A 19,642-nucleotide genomic window follows, 5' to 3' on the forward strand; every position below is an offset into this window, starting at 1 on the left:
TCCTTTATCTAACACCTCGTTCAACATCTGTAGTAATAATTTTTTGACTGGTTCATATATTTCTTTATAATATTCGGCTGGTATTCCATCTACTCCTGGGGTTTTGTTATTGTTTTGTTTTTTAATTGCTAGCTCTAATTCTGTCATAGTTATAGTTTTATCCATTCTATCAATGTTAGTCTCCGATATTTGGGGTAATTCAATCTCGTTCAAATATTGATCTATTTCTTCCTCTTTTATCTCATCATTCCTATATAGCTGTTCAAAATAGTTTTGTATTATCTTTTTTTTTCTTCTATATCAATTTGTTTTTTTCCCTTTTCATCTTCCAATTGTTGGATATATTTCTTCTCTTTCTGTTTTTTAATTTTATAGGCAAGCCACCTTCCCGGTTTGTTTGCATGTTCGAAGTAATTTTGTTTTACACTTTTGATTTTTTGGGCTATTTCTTCCTGTGCTATCAAGTTTATCTTATGTTTAATTACCTCTCTTTTTTCTTTTAGTTCGATTTTTTTTGGATCTTTTATCCATTCGGCTTCTATTTGTTCTAATTCTTTTTGATTTTCTCTCATCTCCCTATTTTTATCCTTATTTTTTTTACTAGTGTATGCAATGGTTATCCCCCTTATATAGGCTTTAGTTGTGTCCCATATATTTTGTATGGTTGTGTCTTCATTCCAATTTTTTTCTAGAAAGATATCTAATTCTTTTTTTGAAAATTCTTTGTATTTATTTTCTTGTATAATTTTTGTATTCATTGTCCATCTATTTTTTTTGGTTTAGTTTCCTCTAATTATAATACTTACTGGGTTGTGGTCTGCCCAAAAGTTGGGTTCTATTTCTGCTGATATTATCTCTTGTTGTAATTCTATGTTTGTCCATATCATGTCCAATCTGGACCATGAGTCATGTGGGTGTGAATAATAAGTATACTTACATTCATCTCTGTGTCTTTCCCTCCATGTGTCTTTTAGTTTAAATTCCTCTATAATATCTTTGAGTTTTTCTGGTATTGTTTTCCTTTTACTCTTTTCTTTACCTTTATAGTCTTTGTCGTAATCTATTATTATATTGAAGTCCCCAATCACACAGATGTTTCCTTTTTCAATTTTTATTATCTTTTGGTACAATATTTTATAAAAAGATTTTTGGTCTTTGTTGGGAGCATAAATCACAATTAAATTTGTTTTTTTTTTATTAATTTCAATTTCTGTTATGAGTATTCTACCCTCTTCATCACTGTCAATTACTTTTGGATTTAACCAGCTTTTAATATATAGTGCAATTCCCCTTTTTTTTTCGTTTGCAAGTGATGTGAATAGTTTCCCTAGTTTCGGGTGTTCCAATACTTTCTTATCCTTTTTCCTTACATGAACTTCCTGGAGACATATTACATCTAGATTTTGTTTTATTAATTTTGTAAATGTTTGTCCTCTTTTTTGAGGAGAGTTCATTCCATTTATGTTCACCGAAAATAATTTAATTTCCTTATTCATTCTTCGTCAACTATCTTGCCCTTTTGCTGCTTCTAAGCTCTCTGTAATTTTCTGTTTTCTCCCCTTTCCCCTTGCTTATCTTGTCTGTTCTCTCTTCCTCTATCTCTCCCTCCTCTTGGCTTGTTGTTTCCAGTTCCGTGCTGCTTTCCCCTTCTTTTTTCAGGTGTTCTAGAATAAATTTATCTGCTTGTTCTAGTGTTTCTATATTTATTTTCTTCCCCTTCCACGTTACCATCACCCCCTCTGGCACTAGCCATCTAAATTGTATCTCGTTTTTTATTAATTTGTTTGTAAAGTAGTGGTAATCCCTCCTTCGTTCCCTAATTCTTTTAGGTATTTGTTTCAACACAATTATGTCTTTCCCTTTGTATGTTAAGACCCCTCTGGTGTTCCTATATATCTCGTCTCTCAGGGTTTTTTTTGTAAATCTAAGGTGGACCTCTCTGGGGAGTTGGTGGCGACGTGCGTAATTGGTTTGCACTCGGTATACCTCGTCTACGTGGTTAATTAGTTCACTATCGTTTATTTTTAATTCTTCCGCAAAGAGTTCAACTACAGTTGCAAACAGGTTCTCCCCTTTTTCTTCGGGTATATTTTGTAGCCTGAGATAGAATGAGGCTTTTTCGAATTCTAATTGGGCAATGGCCCCTTCTAAATCTTTATTTACCCTCCTAAGGTCTTCTTCGTTTTTAGTTAATCTCAACTTGTTCGCTTCTGTTGTCTCTTCCACTTGTTGTATTTTAATTTCCTGTCTGTCTACTGCTTCCTTAACATCTTCTATGATACTGTTAAATTTGGCAAAGTTTTCATTTACTTCCTCAAATTTTTTTTGTGTCTCCTGGTGGTTTTTAATTATAGTTTCTTGGGTTTGATTAGCGGATTCCTGTTGTTTTATCATAAATTCTTGAATTTTGTCTAGGGAATTTTGTAAGCTTTGAAGCGAGGGTGCCTGATCCTTAATTTCTCCTGTAACTATATCGGAAGTTGAAGAGGATTTCTGCACAGCTGGTGATAGTAGGGTTAAATTACCCCTTCTCATCGACTTGGTTAATGTTTGTTGAGTTGCCATTTGTAATAAGTTTTAACCTTTTAATAATTAAATCAATATCTAATCAATCTATTCTATATCTAATCAATTAGTCAAATTACTCTTTAACAGTTAGTTCAGTATATAACCAGTCGAACCAATCAATTCATACAACTTATTTTTCAAAAGAGAGAAAGGGTAGAGTTAATACTTTCAATTATTATCGGTGTTTCAATATTTAAACAATATTTAATCTAACTTAACTTATTCTTTTCAGACTTATGTTTGATATTCTAACTTATATCTTAATATTTAATATTTAATCCTTAAATCTAATATCTTAATATCTTAATATCTAATAATATCTAATACTTAATGCTATAGTATTTAATACTTAATACTTAATCAATATTCAATATACAATATATAATACACAATTAATTAATTAATGGTTAAGAAATCAACAGTTGGGTAGTTAAGTAGTTAAATAATAGTTGAATAAATCCTTATAAATATTATATATGAACAATTTTTAAGAATAGAGGTAGAGGTTTAAATAATAATAATATATTATAGCTTTAGCAAGTCCTTACATCAATTAATCACTTAATTAATTTGTTAGTTAATCAGTTAATTACATTTATTAGTATTATTAGTTAATAACAACAATTACTTTGATTTCATCTAATTAGATTTCATCTAATTGTATTCCTGTCCAGTCTAGTTTCTGTCCTTTATTTTCCTCTAATTTTATATATTATCCAGTATATCCTGTCTATCTACCATTTTCTTCCGTAGTGGATTCTAAAACCTTTTACTATGGTTCACGCACGCATGTGATGCTTCTGCGCATGCATGGAAGCATCCCGGGTGGATGGAGCCTCCAGCTGCCGCTGTTTCCAGTGCGTAGAACCAGGAGCAACTCACCACTGATTCTCTTCCCACAATGGCCAACAAGATGTCTTTCAGAAGCACAGAAGAGAGCAAGTGAGAACCAACTCTTCCCATTAACATGTCTCAACAACTGCTGTCTAGAAGCAGGCAATTATACTGTATATGCCATGATTATCAGCAATTAACAAACTTTATCCTCTTGTCTATAGATTTTTGGCACTTTGTATACTTTGTGTCTGATGTTAGAAACAACAGAGAAAGAACATGGATAGTAGCTACGACAAGCCGAAACATTTTCCACACACAGGCTATGAGAAAATGTTTCTTGTGTATTATAAAAAACACAATGTACTACTTCATATAAATATACATTGTTTAATTACATTGAAGCCTCAATGGGCGAGCTGAGGGAATATCAGTATTTTTTGTCAGAGCAAAAGAGTAAGATCTCTTTCCTTCTTAATTGAGGACATTGGCAAATACAGGTGAAACTCAAAAATTAGAATATGGTGCAAACGTTCATTCATTCATTCATTTATTGGATTTGTATGCCGCCCCTCTCTGTAGACTAGGGGCGGCTAACAACAGTAATAAAAACAACATATAACAATCCAATATTAAAACAGTTAAAACCCTTATTATAAAACCAAACATACATACAGACATACCATGCATAAAATTGTAAAGGCCTAGGGGGAAAGAGTATCTCAGTTCCCCCATGCCTGGCGGCAGAGGTGGGTTTTAAGAAGCTTACGAAATGCAAGGAGGGTGGGGGCAATTCTAATCTCTGGGGGGAGTTGGTTCCAGAGGGCCGGGGCCGCCACAGAGAAGGCTCTTCCCCTGGGTCCCGCCAATTTCAGTAATGTAATTTAAAAGGTGAAACTTAATATATGAGAGATACTCATAACACGCAAGGCAAAATAGTTCAAGCGGTGATTTGTCATAATTGTGATGATTATAGGGTACAGCCAGGGGTGGGCTGCTTCCCGGACGGCGGGGGGGACGGGGACACACAGTGGGTTAGCAAAAATGGAGTTCCACCCCAGAGCACCCAATTTGCACTGAAAGATGTTAAAAGAAAATGCAGGGCATCCTGTATAAGCCATGCCCACAGTGCGGTAGTAAAAAATTTGGTAGCCCTTCACTGTGTACAGCTCACGAAACCCCCAAATCCTCCATCTCAGAAAATTAGAATATTACATGCAATCAATAAAAAAGGATTGTACATAGAACAATATTGGACCTCTGAAAAGTATAAGCATTGCATATGAACTCGGAACTTGGTTTGGGCCCCTTTTGCAGCAATTACTGCCTCAATGTGGCGTGGCATGGACGCTATCAGCCTGTGGCACTGCTGGGGTGTTATGGGAGAAAAGGATGCTTCAAGAGCGACCTTCACCTTTCTGCATTGTTCGGTCTCATGTCTCTCATCTTTCTCTTGGCAATGTCCCATAGATTCTCCATGGGGTTCAGGTCAGGCACGTTTGCTGGCCAATCAAGGATAGTGATCCCATGGTCATTGTAGCAGGTTTTGGTACTTTTAGCAGTGTGGGCAAGGTGACAGGTCCTGCTGGAATACAGTGATACCTCATCTTACAAACTCCTCGTCATACAAACTTTTCAAGATACAAACCCGGGGTTTAAGATTTTTTTGCCTCTTCTTCCAAACTATTTTCACCTTACAAACCGAAGCCGCCGCCACTGGGATGCCCCGCCTCCAGACTTCTGTTGCCAGCAAAGCGCCTGTTTTTGCGCTGCTGGGATTCCCCTGAGGCTCCCCTCCATGGGAAACACCACCTCCAGACGTCCGTGTTTTTGCAATGCTGCAGGAGAATCCTAGCAGCGCAAAAATGGGCGCTTCACTGGCAACGGAAGTCCGGAGGTGGGGTTTCCCGTGGAGGGGAGCCTCAGGGGCATCCCAGCATCACAAAAACACGGAAGTCCAGAGGTGGGGTTTCCCATGGAAGAGAGCCTCAGGGGAATCCCTGCAGTGCAAAAACGGGCGCTTCAGCTGGCAAAAGGGGTGAGTTTTGGGCTTGCACGCATTAATCGCTTTTCCATTGATTCCTATGGGAAACATTGTTTCGTCTTACAAACGTTTCAAACCTTGTCCCAGAACCAATTAAGTTCGTAAGATGAGGTATCACTGTATTAAAGTCACCATCACCATAAAGCTTGTCTGCGGATGGAAGCATGGAGCGCTCCAAAATCTCCTGGAAGATGGCTGCGTTGACCCTGGACTTAATGAAGCACAGCGGACCAACACCAGCAGATGACATGACTCCACAAATCAACAGAGATTGTGGAAACTTTACACTGGACTTCAGGCATCTTGCAGTGTGAGCCTCTCCATTCTTCCTCCATACTCTGGGTCCTTAGTTTCCAAATGAGATGCAAACGTTTTCTGATATTCTGATGGAGTGAGTAGGTGCAATAGACCTTGATAAAGAAGACAGTGAACATGACATTTAAACCTACCTTCCATTTTTGTCCCGGGAGTTGACATCTGCCCCATGTTCTAGAAGGCATCTGCATACTTCAGAGTGGCCATTTTGTACTGTCAGGAAGAAAGGCGTATTTCCATCCTGGAGAAAACATTGAAACAAATTATAACTTATTACTTATTCAAGTGAAGAATTCAGCACATTTATAAACAAGATGTGCACCACAGAAGTTGGAAACATCCAGAAACTGGAAATAATTGAATGTAATTAATTAATTAATTAATTAATTAATATTTATTTATTGGATTTGTATGCCGCCCCTCTCCGTGGACTTGGGGCGGCTAACAACAGGGGTAAAAACAGCATGTGACAATCCAATAGTAAAACAGCTAAAAACCCTTGTTATAAAAACCAATCATACATACAAACATACCATGCATAAATTGTAGAAGCCTAGGGGGAAAGAATATCTCAGTTCCCCCATGCCTGACAGCAGAGGTTTTAAGGAGCTTACAAAAGGCAAGGAGGGTGGGGGCTATTCTAATCTCTGGGGGGAGTTGGTTCCAAAGGGTAGGGGCCGCCACAGAGAAGGCTCTTCCCCTGGGTCCTGCAAAATGACATTGTTTAGTTGACGGGACCCGGAGAAGGCCCACTCTTTGGGACCTAACTGGTCGCTGGGATTCGTGCGGCAGAAGGCGGTCCCTGAGATAATCTGGCCCAGTGCCATGAAGGGCTTTATAGGTCATAACCAACACTTTGAATTGTGACCGGAAACTGATCGGCAACCAATGCAGACTGCGGAGTGTTGGTGTGACATGGGCATATTTAGGGAAGCCCATGATTGCTCTTGCAGCTGCATTCTGCACGATCTGAAGTTTCCGAACACTTTTCAAAGGTAGCCCCATGTACAGAACATTAGAAACAAGCTGTGCAGAAACTCTACGTACTTCATCAATTACCAAAAGTCTAGTGCAGAAATGGTCCTGCTGCCACATGTCATTTGCAACCTTCATCCCTAGGATTTATATACTGCTCAAAAAATTAAAGGGAACACTTAAAGACCAGAATATAACTCCAAGTAAATCAAACTTCTGTGAAATCAAACCATCCGCTTAGGAAGCAACACTGATTGACAACCAATTTCATTTTGCTGTCAGCACATTCAACTATGTATAGAACAAAGTATTCAATGAGAATATTTCAGATTCATATTCAGATCTAGGATGTGTTATTTGACTGTTCCCTTTATTTTTTTGAGCAGTGTATATGGTCCTGAACCCTTCACTTGCTATTTTCAGAAAGCCTCTTGACTGGAGAAAAAAAATGGCATTAGGTTTGTTTTTTTTTGTAATTTTGAGTATCACAATTGTAGCCTAACCCTAAAATAGATGTATTACTTTAAAAAAACAACCTAACAAGAAGCATTTCAATGAAAAATCCAGAGAAAAATGAAAAATCTTGTCCATGATATACATATTCTTATCTCAGTGACCTTTTTTTACCCAGATGTTTCATACCTTCCTTGCAACGATCCCACCCATTGTCATAGAATCATTATATACAGTAATACAGTGATACCTCGTCTTACAAACGCCTCATCATACAAACCTTTTGAGATACAAACCCGGGGTTTAAGATTTTTTTGCCTCTTCTTACAAACTATTTTCACCTTACAAACCCAAGCCGCCGCCACTGGGATGCCCTGCCTCCGGACTTCTGTTGCCAGTGAAGCACCCGTTTTTTGCACTGCTGGGATTCTCCTGAGGCTCCCCTCCATGGGAAATCCCACCTCCGGACTTCCGTGTTTTTGTGATACTGCAGGGGAATCCCAGCAGGGGAATCCCAGCAGCGCAAAAACGGGTGCTTTGCTGGCAACAGAAGTCTGGAGGTGGGGTTTCCCAGCGAGGGGAGCCTCAGTGAAATCGTAGCATCGCAAAAACACAGAGGTCCGGAGGTGGGGTTTCGAGGACTTCGGTGTTTTTGCAATGCTGCAATTTCACTGAAGCTCCCTTCACTGGGAAACCCTACCTCCGGACTTCTGTTGCCAGCGAAGTGCTCATTTTTGCAATGCTGAGATTCCCTGGCAGCATCGCAAAAACACAGAAGTCCAGAGGTGAGGTTTCCCATGGAGGGGAGCCTCAGGGAATTCCCAGCAGCACAAAAATGGGCGCTTCGGCTGGCAAAAGGGGTGAATTTTGGGCTTGCACGCATTAATCACTTTTCCATTGATTCAATGGGAAACATTTTTTCGCCTTACAAACTTTTCACCTTAAGAACCTCGTCCTGGAACCAATTAAGTTTGTAAGACAAGGTATCACTGTATATGTATGGAAACCAGTAGCGGGTTGCTACCAGTACGGGCCACATCATAGCTCCAGTAGGGAAAATGGAACTGTGTACACAGCTCCACACCCCCGGTGTGTGCCCGTGTGTGTCTGAGTGAGATTTTGCTTTTGCGCACATTCAGGAAGCAAAATCTCACGAGGGTACCGGCGCATGCGTGAGATTTCAGTGATTTTTTTTTGCTTTTGCACATGCACATAAGCAACCCCCCCCCTGAAATCTTGCACACATGTGCATGTCCCCTCATGAGACTTTGCTTCCTGCGTATGCGCAAAAGGAAAATCTCATTCGGACGCAGAAATCTGTGGGAAGTGCATCGGTAACAGCGGTAAGTAGCAACCCCCACCTGTTGGAAACATACAATCAATTCATTTATTGTGTATACAGTGGTGCCCCTACTCACGAACTTAATTCGTTCTGTGACCAGGTTCTTAAGTAGAAAAGTTTGTAAGAAGAAGCCATTTTTCCCATAGGAATCAATGTAAAAGCAAATAATGCGTTCGATTGGGGAAACCACAGGGAGGATGGAGGCCCTGTTTCCTCCCAGGAGATTCCTAGAGAGGCCCCACGGAGGATTCTCCCTGCCTTTTCCAGCCCTGTTTCCTCCCAGGAGATTCCTAGAGAGTCCCACAGAGGCTTCTTCCTGCCTTTTCTGGTCTTGTTTCCTCCCAGGAGATTCCTAGAGAGTCCCCACGGAGGCTTCTTCCTGCCTTTTCCGGTTACAGTTTCGGAGGCTCTGGTTTGTAAAATGGTCCTTGAGAAGAGGCAAAAAAATCTTGAACACTCGGTTCTTATCTAGAAAAGTTTATAAGTAGAGGCGTTTGTAGGTAGAGGTACCACTGTATTTAGTTTTTGGAGATCATGGGCGAAAAGTGTAACTCCCTAGTCTAAATTCTAGCTTGGTCTTATCTGATAAGTTTCATCCAGGTACTAATCAGGTTTGTTCCTGCTTATCTTCAAACCAGACAAGTTGACCAAGTGTTGTCATCTATTGAACCTAAGTAGAACCTTCAAGCAGCTCCTGCTGCTCTCATGCTCATGCACGTAACGTATCTGGTCTGTGGGCCACCAGTTTGACACCCCCCCTCCAGTACTAAATAAAAAGTCGTGTGTGATTGTCATTATTTGTTGTTTTCTATGCATAAAGCTATCGTTGAAAGGACTAGCAGTCCAGCTTTGCTCAAAAGCTCATTTCAACCTTTTCCCCCTCTGAATGGAGTTGAATGGATTGCTTTACATAAAACAAGGAAGAAAAGTTTAATGAAGATAGGCAGCTGAATGAACCAAGAAGTTTAATGAAGATAGACAGCGCAGACATGGAATAAGAACACCATAAATAAAGAAGTTACAATGGCAATAGTCATCAGATGGAAATAAATATGACCCATGACTGCCAGTTGTTACACAGCATCAAGCTTGCCTCTCATTATGAAACTATGGCAATGTTATCCTTTTAATACTTAGATGAACAATTCTAATTAATGCCTTCTGAATTTCTGATCCTGGTGTAGAACCAGATACCAAAGTAAAAGCTAGCAGACACTGTATATAGCAGATGGCTTTTTTTTAACGGCATGTTTTCTCGTTAATAACAGCACTTCTGAAAGTGAAATGAGTGGGTATAAATATCCATGTTGGGATATCTTATTTTTTTAAAAATGGTTTTTATTAAATTTATATACATTTAAAAAGACAGTACATAATCTATGATATCCAATCATTTCCATAGTAATATAAATTCATACAGTACGTCTGAGTTAGAACAAACAAATAGAAAAGACAAAACATATAGAATAGAAAGAAAGAAAGAAAAAGAAGAAAAATAAATAAATAAATAAACCCATTAACCCCTCTCCCCTTGCTGTCTTTCTTGACAGCTTATCCTTTTATCTTTTAAGTTACCGTATTGTTCAGAGTATAAGATGCACCTTTTTCCTCCCTAAGAGGCTGAAAAATCAGTTGCATCTTATTTATTTATTTATTTGATTTGATTGGTATGCCGCCCCTCTCCGAAGACTCGGGGCGGCTCACAACAATGATAAAAAACAATATTATAATGGCACAAATCTAATATTAAAAAAACTAAAAACCCTATCATAATTAAAAACCAAACAGCACATACATACCAAACATAAATTATAATAAGCCTGGGGGAAAGATGTCTCAAATCCCCCATGCCTGGTGGTATAGGTGGGTCTTAAGTAGTTTACGGAAGACAAGGAGGGTGGAAGCAGTTCTAATCTCCGGCGGGAGTTGATTCCAGAGGGCCGGAGCCGCCACAGAGAAGACTCTTCCCCTGGGGCCCGCCAGACAACATTGTTTAGTCGACGGGACTCGGAGAAGGCCAACTCTGTGGGACCTTATTGGCCGCTGGAATTCGTGCGGTAGCAGGCGGTTCCGGAGGTACTCTGATCCAATGCCATGTAGGGCTTTAAAGGTCATGACCAACACTTTGAATTGCGACCTGAAACTGATCGGTAGCCAATGCAGGCCACGGAGTGTTGTACATTATGTTCTGAATGTAGCTTTTTTCGAAGCTCCCCCCCCCAGCCCTAACTAGGTGCTAATGATCTTCCCAGCTCTTATCTTGCAATTCTTTCATTGTTACTCTTTGCAAAGAATGTTTTCCAAGCCCTAAGTCTTTGGAGGTTTTTTTAAATTGCTCTAACTTGCTCCAAATGTTTCTTTTCAGCCCTAACCAGGTGCTAACGATGTTCCCAGCTCTCACCCGCTTGCAATAATAATAATAAATAATAATTTATTAGATTTGTATGCCGCCCCTCTCCGAGGACTTGGAGTTGCTCACAACAAGTAAAAACATCAAAAATAAATACAATATTAAAACAGTTTTAAAAAACCCCTATTAAAAAAACAATCATACAGCCCAAACACACCATATATAAAGTCAAGACAGCTAAGGGTATATCAATTCCTCCATGCAAGCTCTTTCATTGTTACTCTCTGTCAAGAATGTTTTCCAAATCTCATCTCTGTAGGTTTTTTTAATTGCTCTACTTGCTCCGAATGTTTCTTTCCAGCCCTAACTTTCCAGCTAACAATGTTCCCAGCTCTTACCGGCTTGCAATATTTTTCATTGTTACTCTTTGTGAAGAATGTTTTCCAAGCTCTAAGTCTTTGCAGTTTTTTTTTCATTGCTCTACTTGCTCTGAATGTTTCTTTCCAGCCCTTTCCAGGGCTAATGATTTTCCCAGCTCTTACTGGCTTGCAAGCTCTTTCATTGTTACTCTCTCTGAATAAGGTTTTTTTTTAAAGCCCTGACCAGGAGATAAAATAATGTGCTGAAACTGACCAGACTAAGGATGCTAGCCAGATGAATATCTGGTAAGCAGATTTCCCCCCCTATTTTCCTTTCCAAAAACTAAGGTGTTTCTTATACTCCGATGCATCTTATGCTCTGAAAAATAGAATATATTTTAGAGTGCTTAGTACCAATGGCCGATATTTGGCTTTAGGTAAAGCCTATCTTTCCACCTATCTTCATATTAACTCCCATTATATGTTGGGATACCTTCAACTGGACATGCCTCTTTGGCTCCTTTGCTGCAAAATTATTAAAAAATAGTAGAATAAGGAAGACCAAACAAACAGACCAAACAGACTCAAACTCAATCCAGACAAGACGGAGTGGCTGTGGGTTCTGCCTCCCAAGGACAATCCCATCTGTCCGTCCATCACCCTGGGGGGGAATTATTGACCCCCTCAGAGAGGGCCCGCAACTTGGGCGTCCTCCTCGATCCACAGCTCACATTAGAAAACCATCTCTCAGCTGTGGCGAGGGGGGCGTTTGCCCAGGTTCGCCTGGTGCACCAGTTGCGGCCCTATCTGGACCGGGACTCATTGCTCACAGTCACTCATGCCCTCATCACCTCGAGGTTCGACTACTGTAATGCTCTCTACATGGGGCTACCTCTGAAAAGTGTTCGGAAACTTCAGATCGTGCAGAATGCAGCTGCGAGAGCAATCATGGGCTTACCTAGGTATGCCCATGTTTCACCATCACTCCGCAGTCTGCATTGGCTGCCGATCAGTTTCCGGTCACAATTCAAAGTGTTGGTTATGACCTTTAAAGCCCTTCATGGCATCGGACCAGAATATCTCCGAGACCGCCTCCTGCCGCATGAATCCCAGCGACCGATTAGGTCCCACAGAGTGGGCCTTCTCCAGGTCCCGTCAACTAAACAATGTCGGTTGGCGGGCCCCAGGGGAAGAGCCTTCTCTGTGGCAGCACCGGCCCTCTGGAACCAACTCCCCCCGGAGATTAGAACTGCCCCTACTCTTCCTGCCTTCCGTAAACTCCTTAAAACCCACCTTTGCCGTCAGGCATGGGGGAACTGAAACATCTCCCCCTGGGCATGTTTAATTTATATATGGCATGCTTGTGTGTACGTCTGTTAGTATATGGGGTCTTTTTTAAATTTTTAAATATTTTAAATCTGTCAGATTATTTATGATTTGTTTCCATGTGTTGTGAGCCACCCCGAGTCTTCGGAGAGGGGCGGCATACAAATCTAAGTAATAAATAAATAAATAAATAAATAAATTGCTGACTAAGTTTTAATAATATTTCAGGAACTGAAAGACACTTAAAAGCTTAAAAGGATAAAAGAATTGCCAATGACATCTTAATTACATACCGCATCTTTGATGTTAATTGAACACTTGTGTTCACACAGGCGCTGAGTGGTTTGAAGGCAGCCATTGGCAGCTTAAGGAGGAAAAAAAGAATAGCAAAATTAGAAAATCTGCAGTATATACTCTTAAAACTCTCCTGTTTATTAGTTTGTTAACTTTCAACTGAGCAAAACAGTGTGTCGTGGGGCAACAATTTTTTAAACCAATGCACCCAGCAGTGGGCCCTACTGGGATGAGCCAGGAGTGCGTGCTTGTGCATGTGCCTGGTATGTGTGTGTGCCCAGCACAGGATTCAGCTTCTGCGCATGTGCAGAAGCCAAATCTCATGCAAATAAAAAAAAACTTGGTAAATTTTTACCGGATTTGCACCAGTTGCACATGCACACCCGACGGCAATGGAGCGACGCTATGCGCTCCATTTCCGCCAGCAGAACGGCGTTCCCACCGTTCCGGCTCGTGGCCCATCCCTGAATGCACCTCAAATGGGCTAACTTAAAAGAATGCATCCAAAATCCAGGACCTGTAATTCTATAGGATTAACATTTGGAGATGTTCTGCCTGTTCAGCACCACTGTATTTCAGCTATCGGACACAGCCATATGATAATCATTTCCATTGCTCCCTGCCTACTTCTCACAAAGAAATTCAATGGGGAAGCCAATAATATCAATATCAACTTTATTTGATTATTCAATCGACCATATCAAAGCGAGAAAAAGACCACATCGGTCGTCATAAAACTGTGACTGGTTAAAATACAATAAAAGTGGCTAAAATAGAGGGAATTTGAATAAATAATAAGTTAAAATGCAGTATAATATGCTAAACTTGAGTAGTAAAACATGAGAATATAACTCGTGCAAAGGATTATATTAAACAAATCTAAGATACTGATATAAAACATTCTTAAGTGAGTTCATCTCCTTTGCATGCCACCCCAATATGTTCTATAAAACGTATTCTCATCTGAACAGCCCTGACTATAAACTTAGCGGTTCTAGAAACTACATATATATTTGTACCCTGAAGAAAATATGATAATTGTTTATTACAGTCCCAGTGTATGATTTTTTCAAGTAGGGGCTGTAAATACTGAGGTCTTACTGAAGAGTATTGGGAAGCCAATAGAAAGTTGGGAATTGCTCCCATTTCCACTGCTCTTTTGCCCACCCATTCTGCTCGTCTGTTTAGGTGAAGAGATAACTCTGAAACAATGACCCAATGGATTGTTTCGTTCTTTTTTAAAGCCTTTTTAGAAGGTCACTTCAGTGTGGAGCTGCTCCAGATGACTATATTTATCATGCTTTCATCGGCTAGCATGTTGCTAGAGCTATGCAGTGCTTCAGATTTGAAGTCCAGAGCATGTAGCACCAGGGTGAAATGCCCCTGGTTCACTCGTTTCTGTCGGTCATCGGAGAGCCAGTCACAAAGACAGCGCAAGGCTGTGCCCACCCACCGCCATTTGGGTTCTTTTACCCTCTGCACATGCACAGAATGCCTTGCACATGCTCAGAGAGTAAAAGAACACAAAGGGCGGTGTCCTGAAAGGTGGGCGGAGCCATGCACTCCCATCGCGACTGGTTCTTTAACAACCAATAGAAACAAGTGACCCGGGACCATTTCTCCCCTGGCATGTAGCACATTAATGTAGCAGCCTCATGTTTTCCCAGGATCATGCAATTATAACAGCAATCACGTGATTGATGGACACTGCAAAGGTTATAAATGGACCACAAAGGCCAATGAATTTAATAAATAAATAGCATTATATTTTCAGCATCATTGTTATTTTATTCCTTGACAAATAGTCTGTAAGTGAGAACTACAGTGGTACCTCAAGATACGAACCCCTCGTCTTACGAACAACTCAAGATACGAACCCGGGGTTCAGAAAAAATTTGCCTCTTCTTACGAACTTTTTTCGTGACACGAACGCCAAACCCGAACTTCTGGGTTTGGCGTTCGGAGGCTGCTGGGAAGCCCCCCAGCCCGGCTGTCACCTTTTAAAACAGCCGCGCGGCTTTCCAGCAGCCTCTGAACGCCAAACGCGGAAGTTCGGGTTTGGCGTTCGGCTTCGGGAGACGGCTGGGAAGCCGCGCGGCTGTTTTAAAAGGTCACAGCCCAGCTGGGGGGGTTGCTGGGAAGCCCCCCAGCCCGGCTGGAAAGCCGCACGGCTGTTTTAAAAGGTCACAGCCGGGCGGCAGCGGGTTTTTTGCGGGGTTTTTTTTTGGTTGCACGGATTAATTGACTTTACATTGTTTCCTATGGGAAACAATGTTTCGTCTTACGAACCTTTCGTGTTACGAACCTCCCCCTGGAACCAATTAGGTTCGTATCTTGTACCTCTATCAAGTTCCATTGGATATTTACTCAGCAAAGCTCATTCAACCCTGTTTTTACTATGGGAATATAATGAAAGTAGTTAAAATAATTAGTCAATTCAGCCTTACCCTGCTTTGTTTCTTTAAGCAGAAGGCACAAATTATACTGGATTTATGTTAATGGAGAGAAGCAAGATGACTATGTAATACCTGCAAGGTGTAAAGCGGTTTTCCCCGAGCTATCTGTGTTTTCTGCTGGACATTTGGACTGCAGAATTAGAAAAAAGAAGCCTTAGTAAAAAGTACAGAACACGAAGGATTTTGAAAGGTAAATTGCAATGCTGTATGGGAATGTAAACTGCTCAAAAAATATAAAGGGAACACTTAAACAACACAATGTAACTCCCAAGTAAATCAAACTTCTGTGAAATCAAACTGTCCACTTATTCAGGACAAAATCAATGTGAATGTTTTTAGAAAGGGGTTCAATCCATTTTGCAAACTTGATCATCCATCACTGCTTAGTGGCAAGACTGCAAAAGGTAAAGCAATTTGCTTTTGACTGGTTGAAACTTAAGAGAAGACATGTCAAAAACAGATGTGAGCAATTAAGATCTTACTAAATGTTTAACAAAAGAAAGAGATCTATCTTTGACTGAAAAATCCATTTTGATTTCCAGCAAAAGAAAAATAAATGGACAAATGGTTGGCTGTCAGAAATTCCAGTTCTCTTAGGAAGTCTACAGTGTTTCTAATTTAACTGGTTTGTTCCAGCATGCTTTTAGATTGGACTGGCTACAGTGCTTGAATTTCCTGAAGATTTCTTATCTGAGTGTTAACCAAGTTCATGCCTGCTTAACGTCTGAGCATAATGTCAATTCTGAACTTAGTAGGTAGTTTTATGCCCTCTGAATAGTAGTCCTACCCAAAAATGTTGACTAAAGTCTATGCTGAGTCTACTGAATTAGAAAGGAGGGAGGATATTACAGCATTAGACAGTGGACTGAATTCCATTCACAGAGGACAATATATTGGACTTTTAGAGAGTGCTCTTCTGTCCATCTCATTCTGCAGTGCATCACTTTGGGGAAAGTGGAAAATTGTATAGAAATCTGATACCAACATCTAATTGCATGGTTCTGTATGCAATCCAGCCAGGAAGATTTTCCCAGCTTATTGTAAAAATAAAGAGCTTGATTCATAGCTGTTTCCCCTAAAACAAGACATCCCCTGATAATAAGCCCAATCGGGCTTTTGAGTGCATGGCAAGGCCAAGCGTTTATTTCAGTGTTCAAAAACATATAAGGCAGGGTCTTATTTTCAGGGAAACACGGTACTTTCAACGAATAAATCTAGCACTTTCTACAACACAATTTATTTAGGCAATTGCAGCTCTTCTTATTCTCTAGCCTGACATCAAATATTCTTGTTGGATGTTAAAAAGCCAACATTTACCACTCCCAGTACATGAAATTATATGGCATTTTTTGTGAATTGTACCCAGTAGATCAGTGGTTCTCAACCTTTCTAATGCTTGAACCCTTAATACAGTTCCTCATGTCGTGGTGATCCCCAACCATAAGACTAGCGCCAATTCTCCCAACAGAGCTTTAAGCTGTTTGACAGAGGGACATTCCCACTGTAAATGCCTGATTGGTCAGATTGTAAAAATATGCTCCAAGGTGCCAGAATAGAAACTTTAGTTCCTAACACCATGGGAAATTTGTCTTTTCCTGTGGTCTTAGGCGACCCCTGTGAAAAGGTCATTTGATCCCCAAAGTGGTCCCAACCCCCAGATTGAGAACCACTGCACTAGATCATAAAAGCAAGAAGAAAATGTAGAGCAGACATCTTAATGAAGCACCATTAAACTGTGGTGCAAAGGAAAGCAGAAAACAACCATATAATTTAAGGATCTCCTACTCACAAGCCCTGGACTTAAAATGATTTAGTGATTTAGATAGACCCTGTTGGAAACTCTTAAATCCATTTAATTGGCTACTTATAGAGAGGAGCTTAATGTAGGATGACATTTAGTGTTGGAAGGGGGAGGGGGGAATAAAACACCTCACCTGAAGAAGTCTCTTGACGCAGTCAACATGGTTATTCTTGGCCGCAAGATGCAAAGCATTGTGCCCTATGTAAAAAGTTCATAATTATTTTAGGACCACTGAAAACAGCAATAAAATGAAATGAATAGTGTTCAAAATCTTAGCTTGAAGTTCTAAGTGGGTATGTGTCTTTAGATTCAAAAATCTGAAGCATACTGGTGAAATATAATCTACCTATCTACTTATCTGTCCGTCCATCCGTCCATCCAATCTGCTGTTCTGTTCGAAAAAACTCCCTAATCTTATGTTCCCGGGTCTATTTGACCCGGACTGCAAATTGATCATTTTAGGTACTTATATTTGGTCTTTTTGAAAGCTTTTTTCACCTGGAAACAAGTTTGAACATTTCTGCACACAATGGAATGAAAATTGAACTGAAAAAATTAATCCTTATTGGTTTATTTTGCACATAAATGTGCCTACCCCCCCTGTTTTTGTGAATTTTTTTTAGGTTTATTGATAATTTTGCCTGCAAAATGCATTCTATTTTACTAAAGATGGTGTGGGATTGGTAGCTTGAACCTTTCTGAACATAATGATATGAAAATTGAACTGAAAAAAATGATCCTTATTGGTTTATTTTGCTCATAAATGGGCCCCCATGCTTATACTCAAATAGGCTTATACTCGAGTAGGCTTATACTCGAGTATAAAACAATATGGTCTTATATTCAAAAATAAACCAATAAGAATCATTTTTTTCAGTTCATTTCTATTTTTCTTATGTTTAGGATTGTTCAATTTAGTATATCAAAACTTTTGGGGGAATATTCCTTAGAGATTTGTAACCTAAAAAAAATATAAATTGACAAAAAATTCAGAAAGCATGGGGGTTGGGGCTTTTTGATCAAAATAAAAATATAAGCCTCAATTTTTTCAGTTCAATTTTCATATCATTATGTTCATAAATGTTCAAACTAGTTTTCCAGTGGAAAAAGTTTTCAAAAAGACCAAATTCAAGTACCTAAAAAAAATCATTTTGGTCCGGGTCTATATGACCCGAAATAGTCAACGTGATTTTTTTTTTTTGCCCAGAAAAAAAAATTTCCCCCACCCCCACAAATATTTTTATGATGATCAGCCATGTTAAAATGAGTAAATGAATGCATAAGATATTAAAAATATTTTGGATTTGAAGCCTGCATAAATATAAAGTGAAAATGGTTGCAAGCAACCGAGGGGGGGGGGGGGGCTTATTTCTGATGTTAAAAAACCAGTAAGAATCATTTTTTTCAGTTCCTTTATATTTTTCTTATATTCAGAAATGTTCAAGCTACCAATCCCACACCAACTTCAGTAAAATAGAATGCATTTTGCAAGCAAAACTATCCATAAATTGAAAAGGAATTCACAAAAACGGGGGGGGGGGGGCATGCATTATATCAGCAAAATAAACCAATAAGATTTACTTTTTTCATTTCAATTTTCATATCATTGTGTGCAGAAATGTTCAGACTACTTTCCAAGTGAAAAAAGCTTTCAAAAAGACCAAACATAAACACTGCAAATGAAGAGTTTTCGGTCCGGGTCAGGGTGACCCGGGAACAGAAGAAGTGTGACTTTTTTTGCCCAGCAAAAACTAAGCCCCCCACCCCCCCAAAAAAAATTCTCATAGAGAGAACCCCTGAAATGATGAAAAGTCATGAAATTTCAAGTTTCAGATATGCAGGGAAATTTTTTTACAGGGACTCAAACTTGGCTTTGGGTCACATACGACCCGAACAGAACAGCAGGGTTAAACCACCCATCTCCTTCACAAAGTTATAGGAGTGACATACCGGTATGTACTAATATTCTCTTCCCTATCTCCATGATTAAGTACATGTTACCATTAAATGAGAAGAAAAAACATCTGGCTTTATACATTTGCTTATTTGACCTCTATGACAATCATTAAGTCTTGTACCACATGATTCTTGATAAATCTATATTTTCTTTTATGTACACTGAGAGCATATGCACCAAGACAAATTCCTTGTGTGTCCAATCACAGTTGGCCAATAAAGAATTCTGTTGTACTTGGTTTAAACCTTAATTAAATGCTACATATACATCTTACAGAAAGAGATGGTCTTCAGAGAATCTGAAGGAGTGAAACCAAAGAGCAAGGCTATAATTTGGCTACAGAAAATCTGCCCTCAGATTTCAGTATTTGTAGAATGTGGGTTGGCTAACAGACGTGTTGATTCCAGTCACAGTAATCGTAAGCTGCATTTAGTTGTCCATTACATATATATGTCTGTCCATCTGAACCACATGCTTCTTGGTGGCTCTCCATATTAAAAATAATAAAGCCACATTGAAAAAAATCACATAAAAAATATAGCCTGCCAAGAAAAAAGCCCTATATAAT

At 39.6% G+C, this 19,642-nt stretch overlaps 1 protein-coding gene across 6 annotated transcripts in view; it reads right to left on the minus strand.

Moving 5' to 3' along the window:
• Positions 1 to 19,642, minus strand: part of RAI14 (retinoic acid induced 14) — a 193,476-nt gene that overhangs the window by 34,387 nt on the left and 139,447 nt on the right. For all 6 annotated transcript variants that reach the window (XM_070743458.1, XM_070743454.1, XM_070743456.1 and 3 more), the window contains 4 exons: positions 17,251 to 17,315; positions 15,389 to 15,446; positions 12,860 to 12,930; positions 5,896 to 6,002 (listed from right to left, as the gene is read on the minus strand). In XM_070743458.1, the coding sequence (XP_070599559.1) occupies positions 5,896 to 6,002; positions 12,860 to 12,930; positions 15,389 to 15,446; positions 17,251 to 17,315 (301 nt within the window). The remainder of the gene's footprint in view (positions 1 to 5,895; positions 6,003 to 12,859; positions 12,931 to 15,388; positions 15,447 to 17,250; positions 17,316 to 19,642) is intronic.

This window comes from Erythrolamprus reginae, chromosome 2 (genome assembly GCF_031021105.1).
Source record: "Erythrolamprus reginae isolate rEryReg1 chromosome 2, rEryReg1.hap1, whole genome shotgun sequence".
Lineage (NCBI taxonomy): Eukaryota > Metazoa > Chordata > Lepidosauria > Squamata > Dipsadidae > Erythrolamprus > Erythrolamprus reginae.